This window comes from Manis pentadactyla, chromosome 13 (genome assembly GCF_030020395.1).
Source record: "Manis pentadactyla isolate mManPen7 chromosome 13, mManPen7.hap1, whole genome shotgun sequence".
Lineage (NCBI taxonomy): Eukaryota > Metazoa > Chordata > Mammalia > Pholidota > Manidae > Manis > Manis pentadactyla.
In genome coordinates this window covers 94,127,987-94,150,087 of record NC_080031.1, presented here as the reverse complement: position 1 = coordinate 94,150,087, position 22,101 = coordinate 94,127,987, and the positions used below count along the sequence as shown (strand labels likewise).

General features: G+C 41.2%; 1 protein-coding gene across 4 annotated transcripts in view; it reads right to left on the bottom strand.

The window, feature by feature from the left end:
• Positions 1-8,716: 8,716 nt before the first annotated feature.
• RAD50 (RAD50 double strand break repair protein) overlaps positions 8,717-22,101 on the bottom strand; it is a 103,537-nt gene continuing 90,152 nt past the window's right edge. For 2 of the 4 annotated variants that reach the window (XR_008993395.1, XR_008993396.1), the window contains 4 exons: positions 19,671-19,756; positions 18,988-19,134; positions 10,411-11,940; positions 8,717-9,020 (listed from right to left, as the gene is read on the bottom strand). Coding sequence is in view for 2 of the 4 variants with exons in the window: in XM_036919200.2 (XP_036775095.2) it covers positions 8,834-9,020; positions 10,411-10,544; positions 18,992-19,134; positions 19,671-19,756 (550 nt within the window). In the remaining 2 variants the exon portion in view is untranslated. Of the gene's footprint in view, positions 9,021-10,409; positions 11,941-18,987; positions 19,135-19,670; positions 19,757-22,101 lie in introns of those variants that run through there. The other 2 variants (XM_036919200.2, XM_057490856.1) reach the window with 2 other exon arrangements.

Genomic DNA, 22,101 nt, shown 5'->3' with positions numbered 1-22,101 from the left:
GTATGTACAAAAACATTCAGTGGAATGGCTTAACCCCCCTCATCAATAACTATTTTTATTAATATTTTGGTGTGTCTTGAGTTTGTATAAACAGCTATGAATATATGGTCTTATTTTCCTCTCATTCCTGCATGACAGTATCCTATACGCCTTTTGTGACTCGCTTTTTCTCACTTACCTTTATATTTCTATATCAGTAGAATCTGTTCCACCTTAGAGAACTTGGGCCTTTTAAAAATTGTTTTACAACATTTTCCTCTCCATTTTCTCTCTCATTAGAACTATCAGGTTTTGATTATATACCTCCTGGACTGGTGCTCTTATTTTCCATTAAAAATTTTTCTTCTCTGGGATATTTCTATGACATTATTTTCCATTCCAAAGGTATTTAAACACACACACACACACACACACACACACACATAATAGCACTATGTTCTTGTTTCATTGATAGGATGGCTTAGCAATCTGAGAATTTTTTTTTACTCAAAAACTGACAACCTTTTATTTATTTATCTTTTTTTCTCCCCTTCACATATTTCATCCATCCCCCCACCCCCACCCCTGGACCCTCTACCCTACAAAGTTCTATTCTGTATTTATGAGTCTATTTCTGATTTTTTAGAATCCACATATAAGTAAAATCATATGGTATTTGTCTTTCTCTGACTTATTTCACTTAGCATAATACCCTCTTGGTCCATCTGTGTTGTTGCAAATGGCAAGATCTCATTCTTTTTTAAGGCTAACATTCTATTGTGTGTGTGTTTATGTGTGTGTGTGTATACATATATGTATGTATATATGTGAATATATATACATCTTCATCCATTCATCTATTGATCTTCTCCTCATTTAACAATCAGATTTTTTCTTGCTATTGAGTTGTATGAGTTCTGTGTATTTTTTGGATATTAACCCTTCATCAGATATGATTTGCAAATATTTTCTCCCATTTGGTAGGCTGCCTTTTCATGGTGCTGACAGTTTCCTTGGCTGTGAAAAAGCTTTTTAATGTAGCCCCACTTGATTTTTGCTTTTGTTGCCTTTGCTTTTGGTATCAAATTTTTAAAAATCATTGTCAAAGAGCTTATACCGCCTATGTTTCTAGGAGTTTTATCGTTTCAGGCCTTAGGTTCAAGGTTTTAATTCATTTTAAGTTGATTTTTGTGTAAAGTGTGAGAGAGTGGTCCAGTTTCATTCTTTTGCATGTAGCTGCCCAATTTTCTCCAGCACAACTTATTGAAGAGGCTCTCCTTTCCCCATTTGTACATTCTTGGCCCCTTTGTCATAAGTTAATTGACCATGTATATGTGAATTTATTTCTGGGCTCTCTATTCTGTTCCACTGATCTATATGTCTGTTTTTATGCCAGTATCATAGTGTTTTGATTATTATAGCTTTGTAATATAGTTTGAAACCAGAGAGTGTGATGCCTCCAGCTTTGTTCTTTCTCAAAATTGCTTTGGTTACTCAGGGTTCCTGTGGCTCCATACAAATTTTAGGATTGTTTGTCCTGTTTCTGTGAAAAATGACATTGAATATTTGTTAGGGATTGCATCGATCTGTGGTTTCCTTTTGGTAGTATAGACATTTAAACAATATTAACTCTTCCAATCCATGAGCATGGAATTTCTATTTATTTGTTTCTTCTTCAGTTTTCTTTCATCAGTGTCATAACTTTCAGAGTAGGTCTTTGACCTCCTTAGTTAATTTTATTCCTAGGTAATTTATTCTTTTTGGTGTAATTGCTAGTGGCATTGTTTTCTTAATTTCTCTTCCTGGTATTTCATTATTAGTGTTTGCAACAATTTTTGTACACTGATTTTGTATTGTGCAACTTTGCTGAATTTATTAGCTCTAACAGTTTTTCAGTGGAGTCTTTCAGATTATATATATTTAATATGTCACCTATAAATAGTGACACTCTCACTTCTTCCTATCTAACCTGGATCCCTTTTATTTCTTTTTCTTGCCTAACTCTTCTGGCTGGGATTTCCAATACTATGTTGAGTGAAAATGGTGCAAAGTGGGCAATAAAGATTGTGTTCCTGATCTTAGAGGAAAAGCTTTCAGCTTTTTGCAGTTGAGTATGATATTAGCTGGACTTTGAATTTATTCCACTTGGAGTTTGTTTCTTGCAATATGAAGATTAATGTTTTTCATAAAATATGAGAAGTTTTTGGCCATTACTTCTTCAAATTTTCTTTCTGCCTCTTTCTCTTTGCTCCTTCTGGGATTCCCATCATGCACGGTATGTTGGTATACTTGACAATGTCTCACAGGTCTCTGTTCATTTTTCTTCATTCTTTCTGTTTCTCAGACTGGATAATCTTAATTGAACTGTTTTCAAGTTCACTGATTCCTTCTTCTGTCAGTTGAAGTTAAAGCTACTGTTGAACTCTAGTGAATTTTTGAACTCCATAATTTGGTTCTTTTAAAAATAATTTCTATCTCCTTAATGATAGCCTCTATTTGGTGAGACATTCTCATACCTTCAGATCTTTTTATAGTTTCCTTTAGTTCCTCAACATATAGTAGCTGATTTAGAATCTTTTCCTGGGCTTCCTCAGGGACAGTTTCTATTCACTGCTTTTCTAATTTCTTTTTTCTCTTTCTGTGCATGGACTATATAGTCCTCTTTCTTTGCATGTCTCTTAATTTCTTATTGGAAGCTAGTCATTTAAAATAATATATCAACTCTGAAAATCAGATTACTCCCTCCACAGGGCTGTAATAGTTGCTGTTTGTTGTTTGCTTAGTGACTTTCCTGGACTAATTTTGTGAAGCCATATTCTTTGTTGTGTGTGGTCTCTGAGGTTTCTACTCAATGACAAGTTAATGGTTGGACATAGATTTCTTTTAATGTCTTGAACTAATAAAATTTCTAAGCCTTTGTTGAAGGGCTGAGTGTCTTGCCTGAAGATTTCAGCCCTGGGCAAGTTCACTATGCATTCAGTGAGTCCGAGAAATGACAATGGAATGTTCTTGGGGTAAAAGCGTTTACACCTGGCTTTATTTTCATGGTGGTAGGTCAAGCACTAGAATCATGTCTGCATCCAATAGTCTGCAGGGCTATAATCCACCTCCATCTCTGCCTCCATCCAGAGCACTGGGCAGAGTTCTTTATATAGTGACTCAGTCAATAATAGCTATTTGCCTATGGGTGTGGAACCGGTAGCCTAGCAGCAGGCCAGTTACATCATCAAGTAGTTTAGGGTCAGGTGAGGATCCTGGCCAGAGGAACTTACATCTTCCCCACACTTAATCTGTATGTGGTGGGGGGTTGAGAATTTGTTGCCATGTCTTCCGTGCTCCCCAGGCAATTTATAACTGTGCCTTAGCCTTCACTTCTTGCATGACTAGAGTTTCAAGGTCAGCAAGAGGTCAGATCTTGGGGCCTTTTCAGGTCTTTCCTGCATATGTACAAAGCTCTGACTCACACATGAACTTCTAGATTTCCAGGAATATGTGCAAGCTTGTCAAAGCTCCCATGGACATCTCCAGTTTTTCCTTTTAAGAGTTTTGGTCACCCTCTTCTTGGCCCCATTAGTAATGCTGCCACAGGCAGCTGCGAGGCTAACCAGTTGCCAGGGATTGCCGAGGCGGTCAGGGCTGTTAGAGGCAGCTCCAGTCAGGCCCAATGAAGAGCGACCCTGAAGATAAAGAGCTTTTTAGTGAGTTGCCAGAAAGGTCAAATAGTAGCATTTCTCTGCGGCTAAAGATTTTGGGGAGCTCCAAATCCATTCTGCTCCTTCCACTGGCTGCTGGTTTTCACAGGTACTGTAGTTACGGGGCTTTGGGTTTGCAAAACTCTCACAGAGGGGAGTGTGTCAGACCAGTTAAAACACTACTGGCTTTTCTTGCTGAGATTCAGCTGTCTTCCTCGAATAAATATTCCTTGGCTTGTTGCAAGCCTTTCATTTCCCAGGTTCTGAAGAAGTTGATTTTGATGATTTCTGCCAGAGCTCTCATTGCTTTTACGGGGGAGCAGAGTTTTGGCAGTTCTCTTCCCTTACTTCCCCTGCTCCCTGCCTATCTTTCTCTTACTTCCCTAAGGAAGTAGAAATCTTTTATACACTAAAACCGTATATTTACACGGATACTTTGGATTCAATCTAATACTACAGGGTTCTCTTTCTAGCCTTTCCCCTTTCCTAATATGCAAACATCTTTCTTCAACAATGAGAGATGTGGTTCTTATTATTTACATGTATGTATTTGACTTTAGTATGTAAAGTGGTCTCAGAATTGCTCACCTACAACCCATGTGAGAAACATATTCATTTGATTTACTTTTAAAAAGATGACTGACAACCACTGTTGAAAACAAACTTTGGTGGGGGGGTCGTGCTGGACCAAACTGGTGATGCATTAGGTGGTTACTTGGATTATTCAGGTTAGAGGTGGTGGCTTGGACCAGGGCAGTGGGGGTTTAGAAGGTGAGGCATGGTCAGATTCTGGATATATTTGAAAGTTGAACCCATTGTAGCAAACTGATGGACTGGATATGGGATATGAGATACATAGAATGAAAGATGATGCCAACTGGAACCGGCAGTTGGAAGAGTGTAGTTGCTGTTAATGGAAAGCCTATGGCAGGTGCAGGTTCTGGAGGAAAGATTGGTTTTGGTTAAGTTTTGGATGTTCACTAGACATTCGAGTGCAACTAGATGTCCATTAGGCAGCACCACATGAGGCAGTGGCTTCGAATGAGACCTAGACTGGAGACGCACTGAAGAGTCAGCATCTAGGTGACTGTTGAAGGAGGTGTCAGTGCCCCCCTGCCTTCTATCCTAGGAACTTCCAGTGCACTTCAGCCACCGCTGCCTGCTGTTGGTGTCTCTCTTAAAAGGACTTTTTTTTTTTAATGACGTAAAAGCAGCTGTGGGGAAAAAGGAAGTTCCTACGGCCGGGATCCTCGCCAGACCCTAAACGACTCGATGTACCTGGCCTGCTGCTGGGCCACTGCTTCCACACCCGTAGGCGAATAGCGATTACTGACTGAGTCACTATATAAAAAAACTCTGCCCAGGGCTCTGGGTGGAGGCAGAGACGGAGGGGGATACAGCCCTGCAGACGGCTGGATGCAGACGTGATCCTAGTGCTCGACCTCCCACCTTGTGAATGAAGCCGAGTGTAAAGCCTTTTGTCCCAACAGCATTCTGTTGTCATTTCTGTCTCACCGAACCCATAGGGAAGACAGCTCAGTAGAAGGTGCAAATGGCAAGCGGGTAGCGAACAGGCCCTGGAAGAGCCCTACTGGAACGCTCAGGAGGTGTTACATAAACACCCAGCTCTCTTGCCCCTCACGTGGGATATTCTGAAGTATGTATTTTGCCAAAATTTCCAAAGTGTCCCTGTTGGACTAGGCTACAGTTGCCTACTATGGTAGCCGAGGACACTCTTCATTGGCTGCCTTCATGTAATTTCCCCAGTCTCCTAGGTTCCTTTTGCTTGAATCATTGTTTTAGGGTCTGCTTCAAACTAATATAATAACTTAAAGCTATGAGACTGGATGAGATCACCAAGCACGTGAGTATAGAGAAGAGTTGCAGAGTCAAGACTGAGCACTAAAGCACTGCAACGTCCGAAGGCCAGGGAGGTGGGAACCTGGCATGCGCAGGGAGAAGCAGAGTGACGTGCACTGGGGGCTGGGGGTCGTCTGGGGACAGCGGAGGGTCTACTGACAGTGAGGGAACCATGGAGTTGACGCTGTACCAGGAGAGACGTAGAGGCTGGAGGGAAGTGAAGGACTGCAAAGTGGTGGACTCCACGGACTGAAATCCTGGTGCGCTCAGAGAATTGCTGGGGTTGGCGCCCCCGGAGTGAACTTGAAGCTCTCAGTATTGTGGGGAGAGTGAGGTGCTTAAAGCTGAGGCTGAAGGGGCTGCGGTTGTTATGAAAAGGCCTGGACCCTGGAGTAAGGCTGTGAAGTGAGGGTCTTCTCACCGGAGGAAGCAACAGGGAGCTGTGAGGGCGACGGGTTGTTTTAGATCATCATTTGGATGCTAAGATCACCAATGACTAGGAGGCTAGTCTTGGAGAATGACAGTGAACTGAGATAAAACTGTCAGTGAACACGGGGGAGTTAACCGTGCTGTGGGCCAGCGGCAACAGCAGAGGAAACTGAAGATAGAAGCTGTCTTGAACAGACTCACCTAGTGCTTACTATGTACCAGGCAGTTCTAAGCAGTTTATAAAGTCACTTAATGCTCCTAACAACCCAGCGAGATGGGTCCCATTTCACTCCTTTCGCAGACAAGGCAACAGAAGCAAAGAGGGTAAGTGATTGGCTAGCGAGCGGTGCTGGGATTGGAGCCCGAGTGGCTCGTGTTAACTGACGTCACCTGGGATGCTGGGGTGGGCATCTCCTGGAGAAGGTTGTGGAAGCAGCAGTGAAAAGCAGGAGCATCTGCTCCACCTCCAAGCCCAGTGACACAGGACTGGCAGAGGAAACAGCCTCTCTCAGGAGGGCAGCAAGGGAGGCACATCCTCAGGGAAAAATCAGATTCTAACCTGGGAAATTTGTTTATTTATAAGTAACTGTTTCATTGCCTATCTTGACCTTGTATTGCCTTTTCTGTCATTCGTCTTTGCAATGGGTAGAGCTTTCAGAAACGTTGACAGAAGGTACCTGGTTTTCTTAACAGGAAGTATTTCATCTTTTGCTACTAAGATCAATATTAGTTTAATTTTGACTTGATGGCAAACATTAAGAAAATACTTTTATTTGCAAAAGTACAAGTTTGCTAGTACTAGAAGATACTGAATTTTATCAAATAATGGTGTTATCAGACTTTTTTCCCTTTAGCTTGTGATTTATGAACAGATCTATCATTTTCTGAAATATTCTTGTATTCTTGGGATACAAATATTTGTTATCATGTATGTTTAATATATGACTGGAATTGATTTGCTCTTAATTTATGAATTCCTGGATCTATGCTCTGAGATTGGTCTGTTTTTTTCTCATGGTATCCTTGTTGAGATCACGCCAGTTTAGTAAATATGGGTGACTTTAGTATTTTGTAGCTACTCAGGATGACTGAACATCATCAGGGGACAGGAAGCAGAGGGTTAAAGTAGCGGCTTGTCCCTGTCATCCCGGGGTTGGGTGAGGGTCTGGGCCAGCCCAGGGTTCTTCATGTGAACACAGAAAATGATTTGAGTGACTTTTCCAGTTCTCTCAAGGACAGTAGTAGGGAGAATCATTTTAGATGCACAGAAACTGACCACATACAGTGGAATGATGTTACTGTACTACTACTGTAACACACAATTAGCATAAACTCAACAGTTTAAAACCAAAGCTATATTCTCTTACCTAATTCTGGACATCCGAACGCAAAATCAGTGCTAAAAGCCAAGGTGTCAGCAGGGCTGGTTCCTTTTGGAGGCTCTGGGAGGAGGAGAGCCCGTGTCCCGTTCCCAGCCTCCCGTGCCCGCCTGCATCCCCGGGCGTACAGCCCTTCCTCCACCTTTGCGGGCACTGCTCCAGGATCTGTATCTGCCAGCATGTCACCTTCTTTTCTGCAGTCCAGTCTCTCTCTGCCTCCTTATTAGGATATTTGTGATTATATTGAAGGCAAGCCAGGATAATCTCCCACCTCAAGATCCTTAGCTTTAATCACATCTTCAAAGTTCCCTCCGCCACTAACAGGCACAGGGATCAGGACCCCCATCTCCCTGGAAGCTGGTATTTAACTTACCACAGGTACCTTAGGACCTTAGGGCTTAATTCTCTTCTTGACTCTGGCTGGGAAAGGCTGCCTGCACCAGACACTCATTAGATTTGCAGTTGGCACAAAACCAATCGCGAGGCCAACGGATTCTGAATGATAAAACTCTAGGCCCATTCAGAATCGTGTGACTTGGTAGCATTCTGCGTTGAATGCTCGTAAAAGGCTTCAAGATGCTGAGTGACAATTCCAGAAAGGTGTATTTGGGCTTTTATTAGAAATGCCATGTGGAATGAAAATGAGAGGCCTGCTCTTCCAGGTATGGTTGGACCCCACTGGGAGTAGGTCATGACTCCGTGAGTTCTGCCTCCTTCCACTTGGGACACCAGGCTGGATGGTGGGGCAGACAGACAGGACAGTTACAGACTCGTTCATGATGGCAGATGAGGCCCCAAGTGAAAGGAGGCCTTGCACTTGGTCCAGCTTTCTAAACGTGGGTGTCACAGCAGGGAATGCCCACTGTACCCCCAAGTCTGGATGTTACTGGTGGGTACTGAATTCGATGATTACTTAAGGTTCCTTTCAAACCCTGAAACCTCATTTGACTACTTCTAATTTTAGTTGGGAAACTGAGACCCAGAGAGGGAGATCTTGCCTGGATTTATCAAGTTAAAAGCAGAGCCAAATATTAAAAATATCATTTCTGGTCATCTTCAAATATTAACACTTACTGATAACTAATTTTTTTAAAACTACGGCTAAAGAAATAGGTTCGGAGGTAACACTTAATGATGATTTTTTAAAAATTCTCAAACTGAGAATTGTCAAGGCAGTGAGATCCTACCTCTTGACAGTACTTTGAGAAGTGAAAGGTAAACCTGCAGCTTCAGGTCCCGGGGAGGGAAGCCAAGAAGCCGCCCCCTGAGCTGCTGCGGAGAGTCCCCAGGCCCCTCCCGGCTGTCTGGGGGGATGCAGGTCAGGGAGTCGGTCCCAACTGCACGTGAAACAACTTCATTTTAGAACTCAGACATTCATAGTCCTAGACATGAAGCTCCTTTGATAGAATATATTTTTTATTGATTCAGCTGATACCAGAAATAAGCAGTTGCCCAAGGAAGTGTGTTTTTAAGACATTTAAATCTTGACGATTTTTAATGGACATAAGATCCAAGGGAGCTAACACTGCATTTCACGATTTCTGAGCACTGATCAAAGTTCTTCTTAATTCTGTAGAATTTCTCCACGTATTCAGAACGCCCTAAGAGTTCCACAAAATCTTCATCATGAGTGATTACCAGAAGCTGGAAGTTACGCTGCTGTGAGCGACTTTTTATTATCCTGAAACAATATATTTAGAACATGTTATTACTAAAGAGCATAAATAACCATTGCGTTTCTTTGAAGAAGCTACTGAGAACCTTGTCAGACACACGAATGTGTGCTGAGTGTGCTGACCAGGCTTTTCCTGTGCCACGTGCCTGTCGGGGCCTCTGACAGCCCAGCAGGAAGTGGGGGAGGGATGGCGGAGACCCAGGCGGGAGTCCAGATCCTCTGCAGGCAGCGGGGCTGCCGGGTGTGACTCTTCTCCTAGGTCTAGCTTAGGGACTGGTAAGAATGCATGATCTACTTTCTTCCAGAACACAAGGTTCTTCTTACTAAAGCAGGAGGAAAAGTTTTACTGAATTTTCCTTAGTATCTGTGCTGTTCAACTTTAGGAGTTTGACTTATTCTTCTGCCTGGGGTTTTCCTGACCTGTTACTAATTTTCTCTGGAAGAAAATTAAAAAAAAAACCAACATTACAGGTAAGGGGAATAACATATACAAGCCTTGTTGCCTTCTTAGGAGCCAAGTCTACTTAGAATTCTGCCACTGTCAGTCACTAGATGCATCATTAGGATGACACTGAGAAGGCCTGAGTGGGTGTTCTGAGAACTTTCGCTCATTATCTATATGCCAAGGTACTAGCTATGAGACAGACCTGAGAAACCTTTTCTTTTAACTAACCACTTACTTACCCCTTGTCTGAGATGGATGCACTTAGGTTTCAAAAGCACTAACCCTTATTTACTGGTCGTGCAGGACAACTGACAGATGGCCAGAGAAAGGGGGCTCTATGGTTGCTTGATTTTCCCAGTCCCATCCCTGCGATCAGATAGGAGATGTTATGTCTGCCAGAAAGAGTCTATCTGCAGCCAGGAGTACCCAGAACAGCTTCTCTATAGAAGCGCTTTTCCGCTGCCAGCACAGTCCTTCAGCAACAGCTGCCCAGCCCTGGAGCCTGTCCATCACAGGTGAATATGCTCAAAGGTATGCGCAATTTGACCCTCTGGATTCTTAACCACTAATATACTTTTTAAATAAGCTGTCATTCCTCTGAGATGCTGTCTGACACATGTGAAAAGCTAGGGAGACACACAGTCTAAAACCCACTCTCACCTCCTAGGAAGGTCTTAGCAGGGCATGTGGGCTTTTGCGGGGTTTACAGGAAACCCACACTGTGAGTTTCCCTACGAACACACTTGGCGAGATGCAGGATGTATCTGGGACTGCTATTCACCATCCAGTTTTTCCTAAGCATCTGAAGAATTACTATCAAAAGGTGAAGCCTAAGGTCTGGCATCAACTAGCTTCCCAAAGGAAGACACATCTAGAAAGGGTTTCCACCAGAGAACTCTTATTCTTACTTTAAAAATTATCATGACCTGCTCTCAAATTTGAGATACTTACTCAACGAGAGCATGTGCAAGAGATTCAATGTTTTCTCGGTCAAGATTCGTCGTCGGCTCATCCAGAGCAAGGATGCCACAGTTCAAGCAGAACGTCTCGGCCAGGGCCAGGCGGATGATGAGGGAGGCTAACACCTGCAAAGAAACACCGGAGCTGAGCTGCACTGCACAGACCTTTTTCTCATTCATGCAGACCTGGCAGAATGTCTGCAGAAGGGAAAGGTGGGGCAAAGTCACAGGGTATGACCTCAGACAAACCACTACTCTTTTGTTTGGGGAGCCTGGCATGGTGCCCACTCACCCCCTTTCAGAATATGAACCATCAGTTACATTATCTTGGTCTATCATTTGCAATGAAATCAAATGCTGAAAGCAAGGCTGACTCCCCTTGACACACAAATCACATCAGCTATAAAACTTGCAATCAGAGAAGGAAAAGATGGTGGCTTGAGCAGGGCGGTGGAAATCTCCCAAAACCATATGTATTTTGAAAATACAGCAAATACAACTATTCCTAAATGAGTGACCAGAAAATACAGTACACAAGCCAGGCTACATCTGCGAGAACCCAACATCTCATGGAAAAGGGTAAGATACAAAGCCGTGACCTGGGGGGACCCAAGCACTCCCCCCACCCAGCCCACCAGCAGGAAGAAAAGAATCAGAGTGGGGAGGGACTGGAAGCACAGGACTGCTAAATAACCAGCCCAAGTAATCTGCCCCGGGCGCACAGACACACATTGCAGGGTGCTCTGGATATTAGAGGAGCGGAAAATCAAAATTTGAGCCTAAGACTGCGAACAGGTTCCCACAGCCAGCTGCCCTGGGACAAAAGAAAAGCAGGTGCTTTTAAAGTCTTAAAGGGACAAGGGTTTAACAGATGGACAAAATCGTCCTGGCACACTCAGCCCAGCAGGGTGGGAACTTTAAGGAACTTCAGGCGCCCTAACTCCGTTTGGCAACGCAGCTCTGAGGCCCCTCACTGTGATAAGCAGCCTGCCGTTCCTTCCCCGCTGCCGGCACTGTAAGCAAACTGGCTGACCTGCCATTGCTGCGAACAGCCGGGTAGCAGCCCCGCCTACAGCAACCACACAGCTTAACACACAGGCTTCTCCCTGCGCACGGCTAACCGGCCCAGGCCCAGAGGCTGCTCCCTGCGCACGGCTGACTGGCATAGACAGAGGACACAGGCGCAGAGTCCGGAAAGCATGAAGGGGCTTTGTTCTTATGGCAGAACATGCACCACTCGCCTGCAACTCCTGCCAATGCCCTAGGCTATTGTGAGGGCCGCCCAGCCCACGGCAGCTCAGGGGATCAACCCAGAGGCTGCTCCCTGTGTGCGGTTAACTGGCACAGACAGTGGAGACAGGCAAGGCGGCCAGCAAGCAGGAAGGGACTTTGTTCTCCCAGCTGACACATGTGCCACTTGCTGGTGACCACTCCCATTGCCATGAAAAGGCAGAAGAATCTTGTTCAGTCCAAAATTCCTCAAACAACAGAGAAAGGCCTTGGTGAGACTGAAATCACCAATCTTCCTGAAAAAGAATTCAAAATAAAGGTCATAAGCATGCTGATGGAGCTACAGAGAAATATTCAAGAGCTAAGGGATGAATTCAGGAGGGAGATAACATATGAAACAAACAATGAAGGATTTAAGAGCAGACTCGATGAGGTGGAAGAGACTGTTAATGGAATAGAAATCAGAGAACAGAAAAAGAGAGAAGCTGGGTCCGAGAGAGATACAAGGATCTCTAGGAATGAAAAAATATTAAGAGAACTGTTCCTTCCTTCCCACCAGCACTGTATTCACATTATAGGGGTACCAGAAGAAGAAGCGATAAAAAGGGATATAAAGTGTCTTTGAATAAATAATTGCTGAAAACTCCCCCAATCTGGGGAAGAAAATAGTCTCTCAGGCCATGGAAGTCCACAGATCTCCCAACACAAGGGACCCAAGGAAGACAACACCAAGACATATAATAATTAAAATGGCAAAGATCAAAGACAAGGACAGAGTATAAAACCAGCCAGAGAGAGAAAAAAGATCACCTACAAAGGAAAACCCATCAGGCTATCATCAGACTTCTCAGCAGAAACTTTACAGGCCAGAAGGGAGTGGCATGATATAGTCAATGTAATGAAACAGAAGGGCCTTGAACCAAGAATACTGTATCCAGCACGATTATCATTTAAATTTGAAGGAGGGATTGAAGAATTCCCAGATAAGCAAAAGTTGAGGGAATTTACCTCCCACAAACTACCTCTACAATGTATTTTAAAAGGACTGCTCTAGATGGAAGTATGCCTAATGTTAAATAGCTCTCACCAGAGAAAATAAAACCACAGTAAAGAAAGTAGACCAACTAAATACTAGCTAAATGCAAAATAAAACCAGCTATACAAAAAATCAGTCAAGGGAAACACAAAGAGTACAGAATAAAACATCTAACATATGAAGAGTGGAGGAGGAAGAAAAAGAAGGGAGAGAAATAAAGAAGCATCAGACAGTGTTTATAATAGCATAATAAGTGAGTTAAGTTAGATGGTTAGATAGTAAAAAAGCTGCCCTTGAACCTTTGGTAACCATAAATCCAAAGCCTGCAATGGCAGTAAGTACATATCTATCGATAATCACCCTAAATGTGAATGGACTGAATGCACCAATCAAAAGACACAGAGTAACAGAATGGATAAAAAAGCAAGATCCATCTATATGCTGCCTACAAGAGACTCATTTCAAACCCAAAGACATACATAGACTAAAAGTGAAGGGATTGAAAAAGATACTCCATGCAAATAATAGGGAGAAAAAAGCAGGTGTTGTAGTACTTGTATCACACGAAATAGACTTCAAAACAAAGAAACTAACAAGAGATAAAGCAGGACATTACATAATGATAAAGGGGTCCGACCAACAAGAGGATATTACCATTATAAATATGTATGCACCCAACACAGGAGCACCAGCATATGTGAAACAAATACTAACAGAATCAAAGGAGGAAACTGAATGCAATGCATTCATTTTGGGAGACTTCAACACACCACTCACCCCAAAGGATAGATCAACCAGACAGAAAATAAGTAAGGACACAGAGGCACTGAACAACACACTAGAACAGATGGACCTAACAGACATCCACAGAACTCTACACCCAAAAGCAGCAGGATCAACAATCTTCTCAAGTGCACATGGAACATTTTCCAGAATAGACCACATACTAGACAACAAAAAGAGCCTAAGTAAATTCAAAAAGATTGAAATTGTACCAACCAACTTCACAGATCACAAAGGTATAAAACTAGAAATAAATTGTACAAAGAAAACAAAAAGGCTCACAAACACATGGAGGCTTAACAACATGCTCCTAAATAAACAATGGATCAATGACCAAATTAAAATAGAGATCAAGCAATATATGGAGACAAATGACAGTAACAGCACAAAGCCCCAACTTCTGTGGGACACAGCGAAAGCAGTTCTAAGAGGAAAGTATATAGCAATCCAGGTCTATTTAAAGAAGGAGGAACAATCCCAAATGAAGTCTAAATTCACAATTATTGAAACTGGAAAAAGAAGAACAAATGAGGCCCAAAGTCAGCAGAAGGAGGGACATAGTGAAGATCAAAGAAGAAATAATAAAATTGAGAGGAATAAAACAATAGAAAAAAATTAATGAAACCAAGAATTGGTTCTTTGAGAAAATAAAATAGATAACCCTCTAGCCAGATTTATTAAGAAAAAAAGAATCTACACACATGAACAGAATCAGAAATGAGAAAGGAAAATCACTACAGACACTACAGAAATATAAAGAATTATTAGAGAATACTATGAAAAACTATATGCTAACAAACTGGATAACTTAGAAGAAATGGACAACTTTGTAGAAAAATACAACCTTCCAAGACTGACCCAGGAAGAAACAGAAAATCTGAACAGACCAAGTACCAGTCTTTGCTAATCAAAAAACTACCCAAGAACCAGATGGATTCACAGCTGAATTTCATCACACATTTAGAGAAGACATAATATCCATTCTCCTTAAAGTTTTCTAAAAATAGAAGAGGAGGGAATACTTCCAAACTCATTCTATGAAGCCAGCATTACTTTAATACCAAAACCAGGCAAAGACATAACAAAAAAAGAAAACAATATCCCTGATGAACATAGATGCAAAAATACTCAACAAAATGTTAGCAAACCGAATTCAGAATAGAGCGAGAGGATCATACACTATGATTAAGTGGGATTCATCCTAGGGATGCAAGGATGATACAATTTTCGAAAATCCATCAACATCATCCACCACATCAACAAAAAGTAGGACAAAAACCACATGATCATCTCCATAGATGCTGAAAAAGCATTCAAGAAAATTCAACATCCATTCAGGATAAAAACTCTCTCAACAAAATGGGTATAGAGAGCAAGTATCTCAATATAATAAAGGCCATATATAACAAAACCACAGCCAATAACATACTTAACAGCTAAAAGCTGAAAGCTTTTCCTCTAAGATCAGGAACAAGACAAGGATGCCCACTCTCCCTGCTTTTATTCAACACAGTACTGGAGGTCCTAGCCATGACAATCAGACAACACAAAGAAATAAAAGGCATCCGCACTGGTAAGGGAGAAGTCAAACTGTCACTGTTTGCAGATGACATGATATTGTACCTAAAAAACCCTAAAGACTCCACTCCAAAACTACTAGAACTAATATTGGAATTCAGCAAAGTTGTAGGACACAAAATTAATACACAGATATCTGTTGCATTCCTATACACTAACGATGAACTAGCAGAAAGAGAAATCAGGAAAACAATTCCATTCACAATTGCATCAAAAAGAATAAAATACCTAGGAATAAACCTAACCAAGGAAGTGAAAGACCTATACCCTGAAAACTACAAGACACTCCTAAGAGAAATTAAAGAGTACACTAATAAATGGAAATTCATCCCATGCTCTTGGGTAGGAAGAATTAATATTGTCAAAATGGCCATCCTGCCTAAAGCAATCTACAGATTCAATGCAATCAGTATCAAAATACTGACAGCATTCTTCAACGAACTGGAACAAATAGTTCTAAAATTCATATGAAACCACAAAAGACCCAGAATAGCCAAAGCAATCCTGAGGAGGAAGAATAAAGTAGGGGGGATCTCACTCCCCAACTTCAAGCTCTACTACAAAGCCACAGTAATCAAGACAAGTTGGTACAGGCACAAGAACAGACCCACAGACCAGTGGAACAGAGAATCCAGATATTAACCGAAACATATATGTCAATTAATATACAATAAAGGAGACATGGACATACAATGGGGAAATGACAGCCTCTTCAACAGCTGATGCTGGCAAAACTGGACAGTTACATGTAAGAGAATGAAACTGGATCACTGTCTAACCCCACACACAAAAGTAAACTTGAAATGGATCAAAGACCTGAATGTAAGTCATGAAACCATAAAACTCTTAGAAGAAAACATAGGCAAAACTCTCTTGAATATAAACATGAGCAACTTCTTCATGAACATATCTCCATGGGCAAGGGAAACAAAAGCTAAAATGAACAAGTGGGACTACATCAAACTAAAAAGCTTCCGTACAGCAAAGGACACCATCAGTAGAACAAAAAGGTACCCTACAGTATGGGAGAATATATTTATAAATGACATATCCGATAAGGGGTTGACATCCAAAATATACAAAGAGCTCACACATCTCAACAAACAAAAAGCAAATAATCCAATTAAAAAATGGGCAGAGGATCTGAAGAGACACTTCTCCAAAGAAGAAATTCAGATGGCCAATGGACACATGAAAAGATGCTCCACATCGCTAATCATCAGAGAAATGCAAATTAAAACTGCAGTGAGATATCACCTCACACCAGTCAGGATGGCCATGATCCAAAAGACAGACAACAACATATGTTGGTGAGAATGTGGAGAAAGGGGAACCCTCCTACACTGCTGGTGGGAATGTAAATTAGTTCAACCATTGTGGAAAACAGCATGGAGGTTCCTCAAAAAACTAAAAATAGAAATAGCATTTGACCCAGGAATTCCACTCCTAGGAATTTACCCTTAGAATGCAGGAGCCCAGTTTGAAAAAGACATAGGCACCCCTATGTTTATCGCAGCACTATTTACAATAGCCAAGAAATGGAAGCAACCTAAGTGTCCATCAGATGAATGGATAAAGAAGATGTGGTACATATACACAATGGAATATTATTCAGCCATAAGAAGAAATCAAATCCTACCATTTGCAACAACATGGATGGGGCTAGAGGGTATTATGCTCAGTGAAATAAGCCAGGCAGAGAAAGACAAGTGCCAAATGATTTCACTCATTTGTGGAGTATAATAACAAAGCAAAAACTGCAGGAACAAAACAGCAGCAGACTCACAGAACCTAAGAATGGACTAACAGTTACCAAAGGGAAAGGGACTGGGGAGCATGGGTGGGAAGGGAGGGATAAGGGGAAAAAGGGGCATTACAGTTAGTACACATAATGTTGGGGAGGAGGGCATGGGGAAGGCAGTATAGCCCAGAGAAGACAAGTAGTGATTCTATAGCATCTTACTACACTGATGGACAGTGACTGTAATGGGGTATGTGGTGGGGACTTGTTAATGGGGGGAATCTAGTATCCACAATGTTGCTCATGTGATTGTGTATTAATAATACCAAAAAACAAACAAACAAAAAAAACCTTGCAATCACAGGTTTAAGTCGGAAATGCATCACCATTTTTCTCAAACTAGTAATTTTAATAACAGTGTGATACTAACAACCTTAAAAATTCATGACCTATTTTATTTTCCTGATAATGAGATTTGTTAGAAAACCTGAACCCATTACATTTTCCAGAGCATCATGACACCTTTTCTCTCTTAAGAGTCATCTTTCCATCTCTAAGTTCCAGGTTCCTAAGAGGCACCAGTATAGTGCTCTAACCCACACTTAACTAGTTTGTATCTATAATTTCGGGGAGAAAGAGAGCATGCTGAAGCCACCAAGTGTATAAGGGACACAGGATTAAAAGTTAAGGCTTATTTTAGGAAGTATAAACTCCTTTTGTGTGAGCTGTACATGTCCCCTCCTGAGTGTGCGGGAGGAGGGGTATGAGTGAGTGAGCGGGCGAGTGAGTGATCTGAGAGTAGTTCACAGCTTCTCCGTACTGGCAGGGACAGGCTGGCACTGGAGAAGTCGGGGCACAGCTTGGCCTTGTGGACAGGCACATTCTTCCTGACCTGAACCCCACTGCTCCCCTCCCCTCCCCACCAACTCAGAGCGGAGTCTGAACGGAGCTCCTCGACCATGTCTAGCAAACCATTTGTGTATCTTCTTCCCCAACACCAAGGAAGGAATTACTGCTAATTAGTTTTTATATTTAGAGTAGCTATAGAAAATCTACTTTTGTTCTAAGTCTTTTGGAAAGTATTTTTAATCCAAAGAGATGTGTTTAAAACTCGGTATTTTCTCATTCATAATTACCACTAAGAATCACCAAAGCAGAAGGGAATACTGACTATGTATCACAAATTTGTCATTTTTGCAGAATATGGGTAAGATAATAATCTGCAGATGCCTTAAATTGGTATCAGCTGTCTGGGCTGACACATATATGCATGGTGTGTCTTTAAGCAAAAATTCAAAACTATTTATGAAAATAAATCAGATGATGTGAGCACTCATTTCTACAATTTTAAACTTCTGTTAAAACCAGGGGCCCAGAGGTGTTATCAAGTATAGTCTTCTGCTTCTCACCTGAAAGAATGAAGCTCAAGAACCTGGGGCACCCAGGCTCTGGTCTAGGCAGTGAACGGACGGGCTTGTCTCCAGGACGCAGGTCCCACCTTCCTGACTTGAGAACCTAACTGCAGCTCTGCGTACAACCTAGGCTGTCTTCCCAGAGCCTCATGTAGAGCTAGGTGGCTTGGCCCAGACTCTGGGTCATGGGGGTGGGGGTGGGGGACAGGCACCCGTGGGCCCTTAGGTCAGATGGGCTGCAGGCCCATAGGCTGGGCTGGGGCGGGTCTCAGACCTGTGATGGGGCTGCTTTCTCAATGAGACCCTCATATATTGTAATGCCTCATCTGCCTCAACTAGGATCCAGTTTGCTCGTTCTGTACGGCATTGATTCTGACATACCCCTCCTCCCACCTCTGACTTCTCTTAAATCAGGATACATCTTACAATCACAGCTGCATTTTTTCTTTCTTGGTGGCACATACAATAGTGGTGTGTTTCATAACTGGTAACTTTGTTCTCCTAAGGAGTGTGTGAAACAATGAATGGTCTTCAGCATCTTGCTCCTATTTAGCCTATCCTGTGAGAATGTTCCAGGCCTTTTTCCTAAAAGCCTACTTCACCTAATTTTGCAAGAAATGCTGGTTAGAACTGGGAGAACATAACGAGGGTAGCTGAGCCGATCCACCTTACGTGGCAGCAAGGAGAGCCGTAAGGAGCTTCTCACCATTCACGGGCAGCCTTGCGGGCTTCCACCGCACTAACATTTATTTCTCTGTGTACACGTGGCTCCCTAGGCTCTTAAGATACCTGCCTTTTGTCCAGCACTGCATCGTCCTCGCATATCCAAGGCTGTGTCTCCCTTTAGCATCACCACTCTGTAGTTGTAATTCCGCCTTTTATCAGAAGCAGATACATTTTCATCAGCATCAGACCGAATTTCTATGTATTCAATATCTGTCACAGAAAGAAGATTTCAGAGGAGCCTACACTCTGTTGCCTTTTGCCCTTTACAAACATTATACCAAAAAATGCCTAAGGAGCAAGGCTGACATTACACTTAAACTGGTGGCATTGGAATCTTATTCTCCGGCTGAAAGGACGCATGAAGATTCCTGACCAGAAGCAACCCAGATGCCCCAACCCTCAGCCTCAGCTCTTTCTTAGTTCCCCTATTAGGAGTCTTCCTCCTGATGGTTTTCTTCTTATCACAGTTTGGCTTATCCCTATCTACACTTCAACAGAACCTATTATGTCATCAGCTAAATATAATGTGCACCACAGCCAAATATCTAAGTGCCATCAGGCTTTAGAATAGAAAACTTCACATTTTTTTCTTGCTACAAGATGTTGTCAGATAAGAATTTTTAGAAACTCTCAAAATGATGTTCAGAAAGGAGTCCAGGAAGTAGTACTGGCATGATGAGAGGTCACGGGGCAGAGCTGGGGACAGGGCTTTCAAAAGAGCATTTGTGATACACCATGTACATTACCTTGTCCGCGATAGGTACTTCGCCAAAGGTCACGAATGATTTTGTTGATTTCTTCCATTTTCATACTGTGGAATTTCATTATCGCTCTGGAAAAAAAAAGCCATTGGTACTTTAAAGGAAAGCTAATACAGTGATAATATTATATGTTATATTTGCTCTCTTACAACACTAAACTCTGTTTTCTACCTTTATCTCGTATCTACCTACCACTTCAGCATTTTATTAAAAATAATAATAATAGAGAAATGTGATATCCACATATAAATCAAGTTTAAAAATCAAATGAATATTCATATTTGAACTGACTGTGTATAGTTCATAATGCATTAACAAAACCGAAAGCTTCTGTGATGGCTGCCCTTGCACTGTTCACCATGTAACTTATTCACTATGTAAGAATTTGTGCTCCATGTAAGAATTTGTTTGTTATGCATCAGAAGATTGGAGACTGACGAAAATTAGGCTTGGGGTGGATTAATGATTGTGCATTGAGTATTGACCCCCCTAGACAGAAATTTATTGTTGTTAACAACTATTTGATCAATAAATATGAGAGATGCCCTCACAATATATATATATATATATATATATATATATAAAAACACACTTCCAATTGTAAAATAAATAAGTAACCGGGATGTAATGTATAGCATAAGGAATATAGTCAAAATATTGTAACAACTTGGTATGGTGATAGCTGGTACCTAGAATTATCATGTATATAAATGTTGAATCACTGTGTTGTGCACCTGAAACTAATGTAATGTAATACTGTTGTCAACTACCCTTCAATAAAAAATAAAAAATAAAAAAAATAAAAAATAAAAATTATGTTATATATATTAAAAATGTATGAAATACATAATAATTTTATAATAATAATTTAAGTAACATCATATCATGTATTAATGTCCCTAATATTTTCAGTGATCAAAGCAGAATATAGTAAGAGCTAGAAAAATAAACCGAACCGAAACTTTTCTGCTTGACTAGTAATGGAAACTGCCAGACATATTTCCAGGTCCCTTCTCCATTTTCACTCTCTGATATAACAAACTTTTCTTAAATAAATACTTAAATACTGTGAGCATTTCAGAAAACAATTTTTTAGTAGCCTTTTTTAGACTCAGGGGAAGGACCAGTCCCACTGCTGCCCACCGGTTACAGGGAGATGTGCTGAATGAGTGGGTGACAGTGAGTTTGGGGGGTCCCTCAGTCATGGGGAAATGGGGAATCTCTGAGGCTGATGCCTTTTTTCTCTTCTATTACTGTAAGACTTAACAAAAGTCAGCTTCTTAAGTTGCTTTTATTCAGATTGTGAAGGTTTCACCAACAAGACACTTTGGTTCAGAAAGGGCAATTTTGAGGCTTAAGCTGAGCTGCACCTCATTTTTATTTTTCCTTTCTAGTTGAAAATTCAGAAATCGTAACTCTAAATATATGCATTAACTGCCATTTGGTCATGGCAACCTCCAACCCCACCCCTGCAACACTCTTAAAAAACTGGTACTTTTTAAACACTAAAAAGAAGGAAAGAAATGTTTCTAAAAACCAAAGTAGTCTGTCAAAATCTAGTTGTTCTTACTACAGTTACCTTTCACCAAAAAGCCCTTAGATTCTTTGGAAGTGGGTAATGAACTAATGCGTGTTGTACTAGTGACATAAAGGCAAACATCTCTGCCATTACCATACAGAGGATGTGAGGTGGACTCACTTCCATTTGCAAGCCTCTTATCTGATATATACAAAAAAGAAACTGAACGTAATGCTATTGTCTCTGCAGAATCATTTCATGATCTTCTGGTTCACCAGCAAAAAAAGAAAGAAATGACTCAACATAAATACATTTTAAATATCAGATGAAGAATTTTGAAGTAATAAAGACTGGAAAAAAATCATATTCTGCTAGTTTGTGAGAATGCAACAACTCTCTGTTTTCTATTTTATACATCTATCTTAAAAATTTAAGTATTTAAATTTAACCAAGAAGGTCAAAGATCTGTTATCTGAAAACGACAACACACTGATGAAAGAAATCTATGAAGACAAATAAATGGAAAGGTACCTATGTTCATGGACTGGAAGAATTACTATTGTTAAAATGTTAATATTATCAAAAGGCATCTACAGAGTAAATGCAATTCCTATCAAGATTCCAATGGTATTTTTTACAGAAATAGAAAAAAAATTCCAAAAAATTTATATGGGACCACAAAAGACCCCAAATAATCAAATAAATTCCTGAGAAAGAAGAACAGTGCATCATGTTTCTTGATTTCAAGGGATACCGTAAGGCTTCAGTCATCCAAACAGTACAGTACTGGTGTAAAATAGAAAGACCAATGGAACATAAAAACCAGAGCCCAGAAACAAACCCAAACATGTGCTAGGAAAATTGGATATTCACATGTAAAAGAATGAAGGTGGATCC